Source organism: Crotalus tigris, unplaced genomic scaffold, assembly GCF_016545835.1.
Source record: "Crotalus tigris isolate CLP2741 ecotype Arizona unplaced genomic scaffold, ASM1654583v1 scf7180000024117.2648584, whole genome shotgun sequence".
In the NCBI taxonomy this organism is placed as follows: Eukaryota; Metazoa; Chordata; class Lepidosauria; order Squamata; family Viperidae; genus Crotalus; species Crotalus tigris.
This window is the reverse complement of record NW_024100394.1, coordinates 996,831-1,015,124: the sequence shown is the minus strand read 5'-3', so window position 1 is coordinate 1,015,124 and position 18,294 is coordinate 996,831. Positions and strand designations below refer to the sequence as shown.

General features: G+C 37.1%; 1 protein-coding gene across 1 annotated transcript in view; it reads right to left on the bottom strand.

The window, feature by feature from the left end:
• The window catches only part of DLGAP2 (DLG associated protein 2), a 358,902-nt gene that overhangs the window by 20,814 nt on the left and 319,794 nt on the right, over positions 1-18,294 (bottom strand). The window contains exons 9-11 of the mRNA XM_039322598.1: positions 12,213-12,562; positions 4,947-5,032; positions 3,108-3,523 (exon numbers count right to left, since the gene is read on the bottom strand). Coding sequence (XP_039178532.1) covers positions 3,108-3,523; positions 4,947-5,032; positions 12,213-12,562 — 852 coding nt within the window. The remainder of the gene's footprint in view (positions 1-3,107; positions 3,524-4,946; positions 5,033-12,212; positions 12,563-18,294) is intronic.

Below are 18,294 nucleotides of genomic sequence, written 5' to 3'. Positions count from 1 at the left end.
TGGAATCCCACTGGCATGGATCTTAATGAAATTTGCCCTCACAGAAAACAGTGCGGACTTTCAAGATGCATCTCTGCTTTGACTACTGAAAACTTTTATTGGTAGGAATAAAGCATAGAGAAGAACAAGAAGCATAACTGAACTATAGTATTTGATAAATGCCATCCAGTTATTTCTCAAAGAAGATCTATTTAAACTAAATTAATAGACACATAAGCACGGACATTTCAAATACACAAATTTCCCTATACAATCTACTAAGTACCCAATTTCACCACATAATGGTATCTGACTTGACCTGCCAGAAGGTCATAACTTCTGCTCCTGAAGGTGCATTCATCTTATTCATTTGTTGATCTACATGCTTTTCAAATTGTGACAAATTCCAAAATCTGTCATAGCAGATAAATATGTTGGCTAGCCTTTAAGATGCCACCAAACTCTTTGTTATTTCACATAATGTTATTACCATATCCTGCTACAAATACCTGATTATGTGTGATGAAAAAGCATGGAAGAGAGTGTTGACCTGGAAGATTTAACAAGCTTACATGGATTGACATACTGCACAAATGTCTTTCCTTGCTGAAGTGATCACCATTTCTGTAAGAAGCCTTTTTTTCTTAAGCATATTTTTACATGTACATTATATTTAGGTTACAGTTGGTAATGAGTGCGACTGAACATAATAGTGTTCAGTATTCAATAATACTTATACATGGGATAGCATTGCAAAAAAGGAAAATAATTCCTATCTTAGCTGATTATTTCCTGCATGCTTTACTGAAATGAAGTACTGTATCTACTCATGACAAGATTTTCTTTTTTTGCATTGCAGAATTATATTTTTTTGAATATTGAATATTGGAATAAAATAAAACTTGTACGCTAAGTAGATTAAGATGAGCAGGTTTATGGAGATTTATATAGCTCTTTTAAAATATTTTTGGGTTGTTTTTATTTGCCTTCAAAGAATTTGGAATGTTAATAATCCAATTGATTTCATGTTAGAACTAAAAAGAGAAATATATATTACTGTTTGTTTATGCTAAAAACATGTTTGAAGCAATTCAGTCTTTTCAGGAAATAAAGCATGATTTAAATAATTTCTATTTGTGCAACATTAAAAAGTTCAATAAATGTTTAGCTTTGAAAATGCCTATCTTGGTTTAAAATGGAAGTATACAATCTATTTTATCTGCTATAGAATTCGACTAAGTTTGCTAGCTAACTAATGGGCTAGCACTGAAGGACTTCTGTTGAAAAACCATCCCTTCATTTGACTGACTGATTGATGAAGTTTCTCTGGATCCAACCAATACTTTTTTAATGTAGAGCAAGATGTGTTTATTTTTGGATTCAGTAGAGCAAAAATTCTACAACTTTTTCTGACCTGCTGCCTGTTTATGTTTTACATGGAAAGAGTGGAGGGCAATTTATATTGTAGCTTCCCAAAGTCAACTTGTCTTAGCACAAAACACAATATATCTCCCTTGTAACTTGTACCTATTAGAAAATGTGTTACTCTTAGCGTGGGGTAAATTGAAACATTTCCTTCCACAATCTTCCTATTAAATGTTTGTTTCTATTGACAGGAGTTTGGAGTGCTATTGATAACTGAATGAAAGACAGACAAGCCCTTACCTATAGAAAATAATATATGATAACCAAGATAGAATATAGTATGCTTACTTCTCTAATATAACTGATAAATGCCAGTTTCTAAAACAGTTTTTCCAATTTCTAAGAATGTATGTACTGTTCAGAACTGGAAATACATCATTCATTCATTCATTCATTCAATCAATCAATCAAGTACTTACTATTGATACTAGTTCTAAGTCTGATTTACATATCATGCTTTGGTCATATTTTACTGATGTCATACTATAGTATTTATATTTATCTATTTGAATGTATTATCTGCCCATCTCTAATGGACTCTGGGCGGTGTACAAAATTAGAAAAAATATTAAATCAAATAAACACATCATATCAGATGGACAGTCCAGATTAAAATAGTCATATACACTGCAAAATTAAATGAAACCAAACCAAACATGGACCATTGAACAAATAATAAAAATCAACCTCGAGCCTGGGGCCAAAGCCAGGTTTTTGAAGCTTTCAGGAACTCCAGGAAAGAGATTGCCATTCTTATTTCTAGGGGGGGATGCTGTTCCGGTGAGTGGAAGATTCACTTCCTCAGTCCCGCAAGATGGTGTTTTATACTGGGGACCTGGACCACACCCACTCTGCCAGAATGTAGTGGGTGGGCAGAAACGATTGGAAACTCAAATGCAGTCTCTCAGATATCCAGGTCATATGCCAAACAGCTTTATAGGAAACAACCAACATCTTGAATTCTACTCTGAAGCTGACTGGCAGCCAATGCAGCTGGTGTAGCAGTGGTGACACATGGGCACACCAAGAGGCATCTGCTACTACTTGCACGGCTGCTTTCTGAACCAAACATAGCTTCTAGGTGGTCTTCCGAGGGCAGCTTGCACTAATCATGCAATATGAGGTGACCAGTTCATGAGTAACTTATCCAGATGGCAAAACTGTGACTGGTGGACAACAATTTTATCCAGAATTACTATTAACCAGCGTAAGAAAAGCTAGTAAGCTTTTAATAAGAATGTAGGAATAACAGAATCCATAAAATATGTCAAACTTAGAAACGATATATATTTCTATTGGGCTTCTGGCATTAATTTTATCTATTTTTCTTTAAAGCTAGTAATATATAATGAAGACAAGAGTCAAATGCTAACTAATCTAATTCTTCCTCTGTCTAAAAGTGTAGTGTATTGTATTTTATGTTTGGAATCCCATCTGAATTCTCTTTCATATCTGGAAGTCAGTACTTACAAGGAAACATATTCATGAGATTCTGTATAGATATGTAGAAGTTTCAGCTTTTACAAGAAAAGGAAATACTTTGGGAAAATTACTCTGCGGTGCAATAGCAGGGTGCATGGTCCATCAGAAATTCTCTATTTTGTTCAATTCCAAAATGCAGAGTGATGACAGCCACAGTACAGGTGAATAGATTAAAATTATAAGATAAAAATAAGCACAGAAAGAATTAGATATGTTCTTACTTTCTTCAGAAAGATCATTTTCTTCTGCTTCTCTCTCCATCTCTTTGCACCATCCTTCCATCCTTTTTGTCTCAGTGTGTAGCAGCTTCATAAACCATGACCCATCCCGGCGACATGGAGACATTCGTCCTGTTTCAACAGTCTCAATGGATGGTTCCAACCAAGGTTCAGGTGGTGGGAGATTGGAGGTGTCAACCTGGGTCCTATAATCTTCTCTATAACTAAACAGGCCTTGTGTCCGTACAGTTCTTACTGCACCATACTGAGTAGGAGTACTTGGCTCTGAATGTCGCTGGAAAGAGCCACCAAACTGAAGTCCCTTGTCCTCCATTGTTATGTGCCCAGGAAAGCCTTCAAGTTCTAAATCGGCTTGAACAGCTGCCGTTACACTGTTTGAGCGCTTAAATCGTCCATGGCTGGAGTAAAATGGAAAAACAACACACTGATCCATATATTGACAATGTTTAGTTTATAAAAAAGAAGACGCCATCTACATTCTGCTATTTTCAGGTTTTTTAAAAAAAGCTTTAGAAATATTAATAACAATAAATATAAAGATTGAAAGGCACAACATGAATGGACTGCAGTCTTTATAGGATAAATGGTTATTAATGACCCAAAGCAAAATACAAATCAATATTACTCAAACTTCATTTGGAAAGCAAATGTTGATTTATTCTCACAGTAGAAACTAGAAGTATCTTGTAAATGCTACAGTGACACATTATCACTAAACTAAACACAAATAAATGAGTTAGAAACCATGAAGTTTAAAACAGAGGGTGCAGATGATGGGATTTGAGAAAATATTGTCATCGTTATTTGGAAACAACAATAGATATATGTGAGTACATGACTATATCTGTACCTGTGTTTCTCAACTTTAACAACTTGAAGATATGTGGACTTCAATTCCCAAATTCCCAGCATGAAGTTGAAATCCACAGATCTTCAAGTTGCCAAGGCTGAGAAATTCTGATCTTATGGAATGTAATATAGTTAGGAAGTGGATTCCCAGAAGGGAGAGGGTGAATTTCGGAGGAGTAAGAGGCAACTCAGCCCAGATTCTATGTGTGAGAGAAAAAGGGTGAAGACAGCCTCTTCTGAATAGTTCCTAGAGTATATTGTAGATGAGTCCCCAATATGGTATCATTGATCTGCTCCCGGACCCCTCTCCAGATGTGAGTTCAGAGGAGGAGGGTGAGTTTGAGCCTGCAGAGGAAAGTGTGGATTGGTCAGGATTGGGGGTCAGAGAATGCTAGCCTGATGGAGCAGCCTCAGCTGGATCTATCGGACCAGTGACAGGCTGTGGGTGAGGGAGGTGAGCCATAGCTGCAGCAGGTTGATGAGACCGGGAGCAGTTGCCATCCCTTAGCAATAAAGAGGAGATGGAGTCCACACCTCCTCCTGATCCAAGAACATATAGAGCAGAGAGGAGACAGCCACAATGCCAGTCAGCTAGGAAGTCTAGCCTCTCATGAAGGCATTGCCTATTTAACCCTGCCCTGAGGACTTGAGTGTTGCTAGAGCAACCTGCCCAATTCTGTACCTTGTGTGCTTGTGTTATGTATCCTAGCCTGTTTGACTCCTAGACTGCTTTCCTGGACTTTGTCTATGCCCATTGCACTTGGTTACCCAGTGATTCTCGCTGGGCTGAGCTTGAAATCCAGATCTGTGCAACAGGGGTGTTTTTTGAGGAACTGTTTGGGGGGGTTTGAATAAACACCTGTAGAACTCTTTGTCATATGTCCATGTGTGTGCCATGTGCCATTCTTGGTTTTGAGTCTGATATCTATACCTCAAGCAGACAAAAACATATACAGAAATTGCTCAACCTACCGTTTATCATCTTCCACTTGCACTCCAACTGAATGATACTCCCGTATGCCTCTGCTGTCGGTATCTGAATCAGTTGCTGCTTCCACCTAGTTCAAGACAAAGGCAAACTGTTTTGAAGTGAACATGACATCTGCAGATTATCTCTACCCACAATGATTATGACTGCTGGAAAAGGCAGACTAAACTCTCCCAGCCTGTATGGATATGCTGATGAAAAAAAATCTAATGGCTGGCCCATCTTGTTTCCTTCTCCTTTCCAGGAGAGGCATGGCAGTGCAGAAGAATTAGCAACGTTAGTGTTTAGTCATTTATGTTTTGTATGGGGAAGAGCAGCAACCTGAGCATTTGTGGCAGAACAGAGATGAGGCCTCTGAGAACGTTTTTGCAGCTTGCACAAAGCAAATTACTATACAAACACTATAAACAGGATACATTTGGCATTTCATGAAATATTTTGGTCAGAGACCATAACTGCAAACAAACTAAAGCATTTGGCTAACATCCATAGCAGTGATTTCTGTAATAAACACACAAAGGATAAGGAAAGAGAAACCCAATAAGTAATAAATCCCAAGGATTTCAGAATGCATGTATTTTTTCCCCACATGTACCAAAATGTTTGGTCCTCTTTATATTTTACGTGTTCATTGTGAAAAACAGTAACAGAATCTTGCTGCCATGTGCTAAGTATAAAGTGGGTTTTAAACAAAATGCAACATTAAACTGAAATGAATATTTGATGAGGGGAAGATAATCTGAATTATAGTGCTCCAGATACTTCTGGTCAGGGGAAATATTTAAAACTGAAATCATATTTTGATTCTAAATACTGACGATGACATAGCTAAGCCATTGGTTTGAAAACTGTACATCTACTTGGTTAATCCAACAAAAATTTAATATTTTAGAAAAAGTCTGCTCTATAGATAATTCCTGTTGTAAAATAGTAGTTGATTTTTACCTGCTGATGTCAAAAAGGCTAAAATGAAGAATATCACACTGGCTTATTGCTTTACATTAAGCTGCATTCCTTCATATTACTGCTGGTTTACAAATTATATAAAACTGCTTTACAAATCAAATAACTTCTTAAATAAACAATCCCGCACTGAATGAAAATAGAGATGTACTGCAAAATTAGTGCATAGCCATCTAATAACCGTGCCTGCTGTGTCTTTAATCAAGTCAATATGGAAATAAAATTTTCTCAGATGTTCTAAATGCAGGTTTGACTGGGAAACCAAAAAAGGTTTATGGAACACATGATTTGTATATTATAAACAAGATCCTACTACTTGTATTTTTTGCAGCCATAATCATCCTGTCTTTTCTTCCACAGATTGCACAACTATCAAGGGTTTGTCAGTGACCACAGAAATTATTTATTTGTAAACAAATACATTTGGCTGCTTTTGTGCTTCCAGTTTTATGGGCACTATAGTCTCAGTGGGATCTGCTGAAGAAATGGCTGCAGGAAATCTTTACCTTACTCAGCTTAATTTTTTTTTAAAGGAGACTACCTTTGACAAATAATGTTTGTCATTTACTGCACTTGAAAGCAAAGAATAGAGAATGAACACCAAATATCTTGTTGCTATAGAGATTTGTTGTGTGTCTGTGTAAATTGCTAGGCAAATATATGATAGGATTCTGTACCTACACAATTCCAAATCAGTGAATAGACAGCAGTGGTGGGATTCAGCCAGTTCGCACCAGTTCGGTAGAACTGGTAGCTAATTTTTTGTTGCCCAGGCTCAAAACAGACTTCTGGAAGTGGCATCCACACAGAGAACCAGTTGTTCACATATTTGAATCCCACTACTGATAGACAGATACTGTTCTTGTAAAGGGCATTAAAAGGAATAAGGAAAAGAAACATTTGAATGATGGAATGAGAATGTTATGATTAATTGTACAGAAAATAGATGAATCAAAGAATATGATATTATCACAGCTTTGGACCCAGTCACAAACACTACACATAATGGATGAAAAAAAGCCCTTCACATTTTCTGACTGAATAGATTCAATAGAAAAGTGGTACTTAGAAACCTAAACTAGCAGACGATCTTCTAAGTCTTTCATTATCATTTACTAAAACTGCATGCACATCCTTAAGAGAGCAAGAAAAAACTCACTGCAGTATACTGCAGTGTGAATTGTTACATCCCTGTGTTTAATTACTGCATAAGCCTATAGGGAATAGCTGACCTGAACATTTTACATTTATGCAAACTGCATCCTTTCCTTTTTTTTAATAATATATTTTACTGATTTTTTTTAAAAAAAAACATAAATCACTTAATAATTGGTGAACAGCGTGTTGTCTGGGTTACATTTGTGAAACAATAATTAACAATTGATTTCTATAATCCATAATCTACATAATGGTTTTAGTTGATTTCCTCTTTCCCCCAAAATATCCTCTTTTGCAAACATTGAGTTAATACAATTCTTATTGTTTTGATAGATAAGAATTAAATATATATTTTTCCCAATATTGCTAAAAATAATAATTACATCAATATAATATTTCTTTTCTATCCAATCATTCTGGTTGCCTTATCATAGATCCTGTTACAGTTCTTATTTTTAATGGTTTCTCCCACCAAATTCTAGGTATTCTTACTGGCTAAGAATTTCTCAAAAATTAATTACATTTAAAAATTTAACTCTATTTTTCCATATGAACCATCTCACACTTTTACATTTCTTAAGGAATAGATAAAACAATGAAGAAAAAAAAAGAAAGGAGAGCAAGAGTAAAGAAACATAAAAAATAACATACTACTTAAAATATATATCCCTCCTAAGCTAATATATATTTATTTCCTAAATTTCTTATTCTTTTAAACCATACTTAAAAATGTTTAATTTTTAAACATTCCATTTAATACTAGTCATCTAGTCCTTTAACTATTATTGAAAATATTTATTTTAATCCGGTTTTGCGCGGTAGTGACTGATCGCAGGCTTGCGGATTTTCCACACTCCCACAGCTAATTTCACCCTGCCTGGGGACCCTAAGTGGGTCTAAGTTGCCCCAGAGAGGCAATGAAGAAAGAAGGGTGCTCCAGCGATTCTGGAACGGCGGCAACTTAGGGAAAGCCTTCTAACCTAACAGGAAAAAGGCTGGCCATATTGCATCAACCAGCCCAAGCTACTAGCAACCAAAGTCCAAAAGCACTAACCAGCACAACTGTGAACAGTATGCTTGAAACTGGGTGAGGAATTCGATCTTCTCTTTTCTATTCTACATTTAATTTCTTGGAAAAGATCCCCAAGAAGCAAAATACCTCCGAAAGGGAAGGAGGGGGATTTCCGCCCCACCCTTATACTAGTGTAGTGGTTCTCAACCTTTTTAATGCCGCGACCCCCAACCGGTCGTAAGTTGAGGACTACTCAACCGATTGTAAGTCGAGGACTACTCAACTGGTGCAGCACCATTTGCAGAATGGGACTTTTGGCGGGCTCAGCAGGGCAGAGACAGCCTGGACAATTCCTATTGGCTTTTGAAAGCCAATAGAATTAGACTCTATTCAAGAGAGTCTATTCTATTGGCTTTCAAAAGCCAATAGAATAAAAGGGAGTAGCACAGCTAAGGAAAAGGGGGAAAAAATGGCGGACTGCGTTGTTTGGCGACCCCTGTGAAATGATCGTTCGACCCCAAATGGGGTCCCGACCCACAGGTTGAGAACCACTGTACTAGTGGAAGCGGTGAATTAATCTTTTTACGGAGCATCAAAATATATGGAAATGAAATATATATAAAACCTGAAATTTAAAACTTAAATCTGGATAAATCTAAAATTGTTTGAATGGTTAAGACTCTCATTTTAAAGATAATTGTTTATTTTGGAAATTGAAAAACAAATAGTTGCTGACATCTAGTGGTGGATGAAGACTATGACAGCTATGACTTTAATATAAGACTTGACAAAACCTGGGAATAGCTAATCTGTGTTTGTGACCTTCAAAGTTTTAACAACAAAGAACAGCTGTGACAAAAAAAGACAATAATCTGGGCTGTAGACAAAGAGAGAATTATAAATTTCAGAAAAAAATCTGTTTTGAACTATCTGGATTACAAATATCTATTTAATTGGGACTCTAAAGCTATTTACAAAGAAAAGAAAGGAAAAGAAAAACTCAAATTCTTGGCCATCATGGATCAGAGACATGTAGAAAGAACATATCAAGAAAACATAAATACTTCACAGGAGGAGATATATAGTATACTGCAACTAATTCAAACAACAATGACTTTAAACCACAAAGAAATCCAAAATAACTTTGAAAATATAAATCAATCTATTTCTAAGTTAATTCTACAACAACAAAATTCCCAGAAAACAACAGAGAAGGAGCAGATAAAACAGATAAATGGATATAGAATTGAGAATAGAGACTTAAAGATGGAACTTAACAAAACAAGGAAACATGATTTAATCCTAGTGGAAAAACATTCACAAGAATTGAAAAAAAAACAATTTATCCCTTAAGACTACAAAATAAATCTGAGAAGAAAACAGATTGGATAAAATGGACTGTAGAGATGTCAGGAACATCAGAGAGAAAGGAAATGACAAGAGAAGCGGAGATAAAGAAAAAGATTTTCAACAAACATGGAAAGGCAGAAGCCCCATAGAAAGACACTTCACCTGATTTACGAACATACGGAAACTTTTTGATTTAGCAAAATACATAGATTAAGAAAGATACTGGGCAAAGGAAAAAGACTAAAGTGGAAACCAAGAAAATAGATGATGGGACTTAGCAGAGAGAATACTTAAAAAAGAAACATTTGTTTGAATATGGTTAAAGAAATAGAAACGTTTTGGAATATATATGTCATTCTAAGAGGGATGAATTCCCTAAATAATATAGTATGCTTTTTCCATTTTTTGTTCTCTTTCTTGATATGAGTAATATAAAAAAGTTGAAATGACTTAGATAAAGGAAATGTTTTAGATACTTAAATGTGATTGAATTTAAACTGCATCCTTTCCATTCGACTGTAGCAAAGTCATTGGACAGGAGATATATGAATTTTTATTCTAGCCCCATAGCATTTTATAGGCATAGCTCCTTGAGTCGAATTGCACATAGCTGCAGAAATGCTTTTGGAAGATCTCTTTTAAATGAGACATTTAATCAAGAAATGCTTCATGGTATCTATTTAATTCAGCAATAATTATCAATAGAATCATTTTTATTTAAAGGGAACAGTAATTGCACCACCTTCCTTCCTTCCTTCCTTCCTTCCTTCCTTCCTTCCTTCCTTCCTTCCTTCCTTCCTTCCTTCCTTCCTTCCTTCCTTTCTTTCTTTCTTTCTTTCTTTCTTTCTTTCTTTTTCTTTCTCTTTTGACAGGATCTATCAAGTCCAAGACACCTAAGAGCACAACCTTGGAACCAGCATCCAACTTCAACACTCACCCTGCTGCCATATTGCCACGAAAGGAAAGGTGAAAAATGCAATAGTAACACAACTTAATTAGGGAGGATGCCTACACAACATCCAAGGTTACCTTTTCCTGCTTCAGAGAAACCTCAACCCTTAGATATGATGTAAATGAAATCTAAATTAATTGTTGGTCCTTCTATGAGCTTTTCAGCATCAGAGAAGGGATACCTGACAGCCATATAAACCAATCCAACTAAAGCAATCCAAACCAAGCAGCCATTCTAGGCTCATGTGGTTAGTTTATTGTGATGTATGAACCTACTCATTAGAGTTTAGCACTATGGGAACCCATGCTTTTATGGCTTGTGCAACAAACATTTATGGATCAATCCAGCTATTATTGTGAAGCATCATCAGGAGTGTCAATGGGGTGAGGTGTCAGAAAAGTTAAGATGGGAGGTGAGATCAAAGCCCCACCCCCTTCGGTGTGCAATGCATGCATGACACATATCTAGAAAAGTGGCAAGGCTTCAAATCATATAAACCTGCCCACTACCTTGTATTATTTGGGACTCCCACATCCATGGAAACCCCTTGGTTGCATGAATTAACAGATAGCAATTAACCTATCTGCTTAGATATTTTGATTTTTATTAAAATAAAAAAATAAACAATGCTGCTCCAATAAATGGGCTAATTGAAGCAGTGAACTTTATAGCTAGTTTAAAACTGATTATTCTGACCAATGAAGCATCACTTCTATGGTTCTTGCTTATTACCAGGAATTCTTTCTATTTCTTATCACCAAATGTAAAGATCATTTTAGAAATACCTGTGTATTTCTAAAATAGAGGTATAAGCAGATTCTGTGTAACCTCAAGATTTGTAAAAGTAGTGTTGCGGGTCAGACCTATAGGGATGCTTTAATTTTTATTGATACTTTCTGTGCTTAGAAATATTTCTTCTTGTTACACTAGTGGCATTATCAGCAGTGGAAATTGTACTACATTATGCTAAGTCATTCTAAGCCATGCAACATTATGTGTTACTGTTTTATCATAGAACGGTATCATTACAATTTTTAAAAAGGGAAATGACACACACACACAAACACACAAATAAAAAATACCACCATAACAATTCAAAATGTCAAAGTTGACATTCTTAACGGAGGGATATTTTCAAAGAAATTATCTCCATAAAAATAATAAAGGTGGGATATGAATGAATGAATAAATAAATAAATAAATAAATAAATTTTGAATTAAAATCTTCATGCAGGGGCTATAGCATCACATTTTGCAGATTCAAATCCATTTGCTTTCAAAATATCTTCCTTTCTTCCCAAACACCAAAGGTAAAAAGTGTTACTAGTGCTATTTCCATTATAAGATTGTTTTCTTATAGCTTCAAACTCATTCTTCTATATTAGTCTGCATTGCTAGGTAATTAAAACACAGCCATGAAGGAAAAGCAGGGTAGCACAAAGTAGAAGAGGAATATCTGACTACAGTTTGACAGTTGCACAGCCATAATTTCATGATCTCTCCAGGGAAAGAGAGAAAGATGAACATGCTGTGTTCACTTGTGGCTGAGCAGGATAATTTTCATCTGCAGCATTAGTGGCAGATAACTGGCTCAGAGATATATTCATTCATTTTATTTCCGGGCACTGCACACTGGCTCAACTCTGCCCTGCATGGTCATGTAGCCAGGATATGAATTGTAATTCATGATAATCGCTGCACACAGGGATTGTTTTTCAAGTTATTAGGGGCTTCGGGGCTGAATGACTCATTTGATATTCTTTACTGAGCTCAGGTGAGCAGCTTATCCCAGAACAGGTGTTAAGGACAGGCTACCTGGATCCCAATAGAGGAGCGCCGACTCTTCAGGAACTCCTCAGCCTTTGTCACGAGGATGGCCTTGTCGCTGGTTCTTACGGAGCTGATCTGACTGTCTGACATGTGGCGTTGTGCAGCTGCCGTTTCCATGGCCAGATTCATAGCCTTGTTGCTATCCAAACTGTCAGTGGAATTGTACATCCTGAGGCCATCCTGAGGCCACGGGGAAATCCCCTGAGTCCGGCTGTCCTGATAGGCATCCTGGGTGGATTCTGTGCTGCTCTGTGCTGTAACTGAAATGAGTGGCTTTGAGGTGGTTCGCGGAGGTACAGGTGGCGGGGTCTTTTTGTAACTTGTGTAAGTTACAGCTGGGAAAGAAGTGCAGAAAAGGAGAGAAAACAGGGTTAGTAAAAAGCATCCATGGGTCTCCTCAGAATCAGCATAAATTCTCCCTCGTAAAAAGAACAGGTTGCTATAGCAACACATTCATTGCATTTCAAACATTAAGTAACAATGGCAGGGAGCATCCTCAGCCATTAACAAGTTAAAGGAGTCTCTCCCCCCCCCATGCAGAGGCTTGGGTGGGGAAGGGAGGATCAGTAAAAAGGGTTTGAATCCACACACTTAAGGAGGGAGACTCCTTGGAGTTTGAACTGCATGAAAAGGCTGCTAAGATTCTGCAGGGCCTAAAACACGTTGTGAATGATATTGTAGCAAGCAATAACTGAACAACAGGTCCTGTGTCTTTTTCAGTTACAGCAGGTATTTAGGTGATGATAAAGAGAAAGGACTGAAAATACGCCGAATAAAAAGGCTGTAAAAGATTGTAGGTGATCACATCATTACAGTCACATCTTGTACAGCTCCAGCAACATTTCTCTTTTTGTAAGGGCTCTGAGAAGAAGCATTGGAGGCTGAGAGAAAAAAGGAAGTTAAAATCAACTTTCTCCCTCAGCTCTACTAACTTCGTCCTCTCGCAATGTTTGCAAGGATTCATTACCAACAAGCTGATGGATGTGCTGAAGGCTAGTTATGCAGAACTGCAAAGCAGCAGGATTTTTTTTCCTCAGGGAGCAATTTGCACTTTCTAGGAATTTCTATTAACTACAAAGACATGTAGCTCTCTCACATGAATATGGAGGTGATTGGCAGTTGACCTCTTCTGGGATTTTTGGACTTCCCAAATAGGGTTGATCAAATGCTACCATCTTAAAACCTAACAATACGTATCTATTGCTGTTGTCTTTGTTCAGAACTGGCCTGTTGCCCTTTCCTTCCACCCAAGTTACAATACTACATGACCTAATCAATAACTTAGAACAAGACTTCTGACTGTAGCTTTATTGAGGAGAAATAATGTCAGGGAATTGCACAGCAAGTGTCCCAATGAAGTCAAGAGCCGCTGACACAAACTTGTAGTTTTATATAAATAAATATATTTTACATCTATATTTACAGCAAGCAAGATAGTTGGGCAAACAGGAACATTATGAGGTAAATCACAAAGTGCACAGGCACACAAGAAGGCGGGAAAAAAGGGAAACTCCCTCTCCACACCCGCAGCAACCAATCACAATGCAGATTGCCTCAGGAAGGAGCCAGTATTCTCCAACCAATCAACCATAATTGTGTGTTTTGGCTCATCATACAACTCCACTGTCCCAGTTATTAAATTTAAATATCTTAGCAAATAAACTGAAATTTATTATAATGCAGATAGTCTTCAACTTATGACCACTGCTAAGTAAGGTGATAGTTAAGTGAGTCACAACTGATTTTATGATTTTATGTTAAGCAAATCACCACTGTCATTAAGTGAGTCGCATGGTTGTTAAGTGAATCCAACTTCCTCCATTGGTTTTGCTTGTTGGAAGCCGGCTGGGAAGATCACAAAGGGAAATCATATGACCCAAGAACATTGCCACCATTGTAAATACATGCTGGTTGCCAAATGCCCCAATTTTGATCATGTGACTGCAGGAATGCTATGATAATTGTTAAGTACAAGGACTGGTCACAAGTCACTTTTTTCAGTGCCAAACAGTCACTAAATGGATATTCATAAGTTGAGGACTCCTTCTAGAAAATAGAAAGTTACAGGGTAAAGTGGTGCTAATATATATATTTTTCTCATTAAATGGAACAGAGAAATGACCCCTACAGTAGTCAAATGCATAGTTTCTTAAGTCAGTTATTCTGATATCGAAGGGGGAAAAATAAGCTGTAAATGCCACTTCATGAAAAGGTCTTCTATTGATAGGGCAGACAAAACCAGCATGTTCCCATTTTACCTGCAGAGAATGGAATTGTACCTGAACAAAATTTGAAGCAAAATGGACACAGGGAGGTGAGTGATATGGAATTATTTCAGACATTGTTAATCAGCGCCCCCCCCCAACTTTTGGGCACCAGGGACTGGTTCCGTGGAGAGAGGTTTTTCCGCAGACCAGAAGGGGTATGGGTTTGTGTGTTGCCTGCATCCCATAGATGGCGCTTCACTTGTTTCCACAGACCAGTTTCTAGCATGCCGTGCACCGGTGCCAGTCCATGGAACAGAAGTTGGGAATCATGCTGTTAATGGCTGTCTAGAGAATGGCTCTGCCCATGAAGTCTTCAGGAGTTGAACTCCATCTGAATGAGCCTTTACCTAATACTAGTTTATAGTATTACAAGATACTATAGCAGCGGTTCTCAACCTATGGGTTGCGACCCCATTTGGGGTTGAACGACCATTTTACGGGGGTCACCAAACAACGCGATCCGCCATTTCCCCCCCAGGGGGCACCGCCGCACATGCGCGCTGCGCGTGGGGGCGCTGCTGCGCATGCGCGCCATGCATGGGGGCGCCGCCGCACATGCGTGCCATGCATGGGGGGCGCCGTGCATGCGCGCCACGCATGCGCGGCATGTCCGTGTGACGGGGGTCGCTGTCACACAAAGGTTGAGAACTGCTGTACTATAGGATGAAAACATAGCAGACTACTGATTTCAATAAAGATCTCTATATGATTTATTAAACATTTCATTGAAGCTGCTCTTTCTCACCAAAGAAAACTCTTGGGAGAAGGAAAGGGAAACAAAGAAGCTACAATGGTGCTCCATCTGGAAAACAATATAATGATAACCCATCTAATTTCCTTTCAAAGGTGAGGAATTACATTGCCTTTGATTACTTAAATGATTTACTAAAAATACATATCTATTTTTATTGCAAGAGAGTGACTGTGCTTACAAGACAGGCTTAACTATAGTTATATTAATAACAGGTGAATGTAGCCATTAAGCAGTTTACTGAATTAACCAGTTCTATATAGTTGGAGCAAATTTCTGACCTCTTCTTAATTAGAGGAGATTTTGTGAATGGTCCTCTAAGAGTGGCAGAAATCAGGCTTTTTCAACAAGCAAGATGCTGAACTTGGAGCTAGAAGTTTCTTTTTTCTTGTGATGGTCCAACCAATATACTACACTGATCACATTACACTTGAATAAAAGATTGGAATGGGCTACTTTTTATGTCCAATTTCCAATTTTAACCTTTAAGACTATTAGACGGACTGGTGTTCTCATTATGATCTTACACAGATGTAAATTTCTGTAGAAGGTCTTTTTTTGAATTCCCCCTTGCAGAAGCCCACTACTTGGTCCCCATATAAAGGGATTCTTCCTGACACCCTAAATTGTGCAACTATTTTAGAATTTTGCTTGGTTTTTGTCCCCTCCCATTTGAAAAAAGGTGTGAAGCTACAATTTTTGCATTCAGCACTTTGCATTGTTTTAATATTTATATGATTATTGTTGCTTTAAGTATGATATGTATAATTATTGCCATATATTACAATTTCTATCTCTTCTTTGATTTATTCAACACAATCAGAATGTGTGGCTTTTTTCTTCTCCATTGATACCAATTATTATTTTAACGGGCAAATATTGGGAGAAGGAAAGATTCCCCATCTCACTGTATGGGGGACCCAATCTGGATTACGTGCCTATTTATTTTCACTTGAGTAAAGATAATACATATTGTATAATTTCAAAAATTCTGCGGCTTCATTTTATTCCACTGCTGCTTTTTGAGATCCATAACTGAAAGTATCAGAATCAAAAGAAAAGCACACTTCATCATACAACAATTCCTTGTTAACCGCTTTATTATATTTTAGCTACGACACTGAAGGTATGGAGGGATCAATAGGAATTTGAAACCTTTGCATATTGCCTGGAGACTTTCAAATAGGTCCCAGTCTACTTCTTGGTCACTCAACCAACATGGTCTATCCACAAAATAACTGTTTTTCTTTCATTAAAAAACACAGTCTGAAGCATAAGCATCTACTTTAAACAACCACAGGGTTCAGTTTTATTCAGTTTTTAAACAGTGCACTTTTTATATGTATAAATTTTCTTTGTAGGAACAATGCTGTAGCCTTTTCTGTTGCTATCTTGAATATCCCGGCTCCTTTGTTGAAATTCTAGGAAGGAACAAAATGCACAATTATTTACCTAGATACAATTGTTTTAATACAATGTGTATCAAAGGGTGAAGACAAAGGCTTGCCAATTTTAAGTTAGCTTAAGATACAAAATTTGGTTAAGTAAGCTACCAAATGTTCAGTTAAAAAAATTATATTGCATAATCATGTTGAGTTCAGCACGGGTTCATCTTAGATGAATTCATGTGATCTATTGTGCTACAGTTGTGTAAGATAAAAAATAAAATACTTACAGTGGTTCTTGAGAGTGTCCACTATGTTAACAACAATCTTCTTGCTATACTGGAACTTGCTACTACAGGAAGGGTAGGACAGCTGAAATAGAAGCTAGATAATTTGATATTAAAGAATATCTGGTAGATCCTAAACAGAAGTAGCTGACATCTAATATGTTTGTTGGGGATGAACAGCTTTAGAAGTAGCCATTTCCAGTCCAGTGCTCTCTAGCATTGTACTACAAGTCCCATCATAGACAGACTACATAGCCATTGACCCTGCTTGCTGGAGATAATGTGAGTTAGAACACCTAGGTGTCAGTGGTGTAATGCCTCTTCATCCAACTTTGCAGGATTAGGTTGAAGGCAGAAGACAGAGAATAACATACTTACCAAATAATGTTTGTATTACAGTAGTGATAATTCTGAAAGTGAAGATAGTGTGTTTGTATTCTTACACTAAGAATAATTTGCAGGAGTCCTTTTAACTCTTGCACACAATGTTATGAGACCACAAAATCTGATAGACATACAAGGCTACTGTTGTATTTGTATAGCATGCAGCATAAACATCTTCCCTGTGTTTAATTTCTGTTTGGTTAAGCTGGTGTGGAAAGAATTAGACTACTTGTCCCAGGTTTTATACATATATTCTTCTTTAAACTATGAATTATAGTACATTGAATATATCAAACAATATATGAATGAGATGGGAAAGCTCTGGGACAACACTTTTAATTGGAATGTTAGTCATCTGAAGGTCACATTCATGAAAGTGTCAAAGGCACACAATGCAGGATTTCTCCATAAATTCTATCTCGTTTGAAAATATGACCTACGTATGAATCAATATAACACTAGTCTAAGTGGAAAATATCTAGTCTGACAGAGATAAAAATTCACTTGAATTTCACTTATTTTCCATTGCTGGAACGACATGAAAACATATTGCATTTTCTGTGTGACAAATCTCATTCATCAAAGATGCACTCGTGCCTTGCCTTCAAAATGTTACAGCCCTGTGATGGACAATATAAAGGAAGTATGACAATTTCAGCTATAAATATTTCATTTTCTAATTAAATAATGACCCTATTTTAAAAAAAAATTAGTTGTCCTGTTCTCATGTTCCACTGAGACATTTCAATTTTTAAATAAAAATGCTGCAGCCATTGACTTTCACAATCTGATTTTTATTAAAAGAATGAAAAGAGTAGAAGAACCATAAAATATGTTTTTCCTTCTTCCTAGCATTTGTCTAGCTTGGCTGCAACTTGGTGAACTGGGCTTGCCATTCCATGTGGTCTGCAGCATTTCTACAGTTGAGCTTTCAGCAAATGATGATGGGACAAGAGCCTTGTTCCTCAACCAATTTCCCACAGAGCCTGTGGT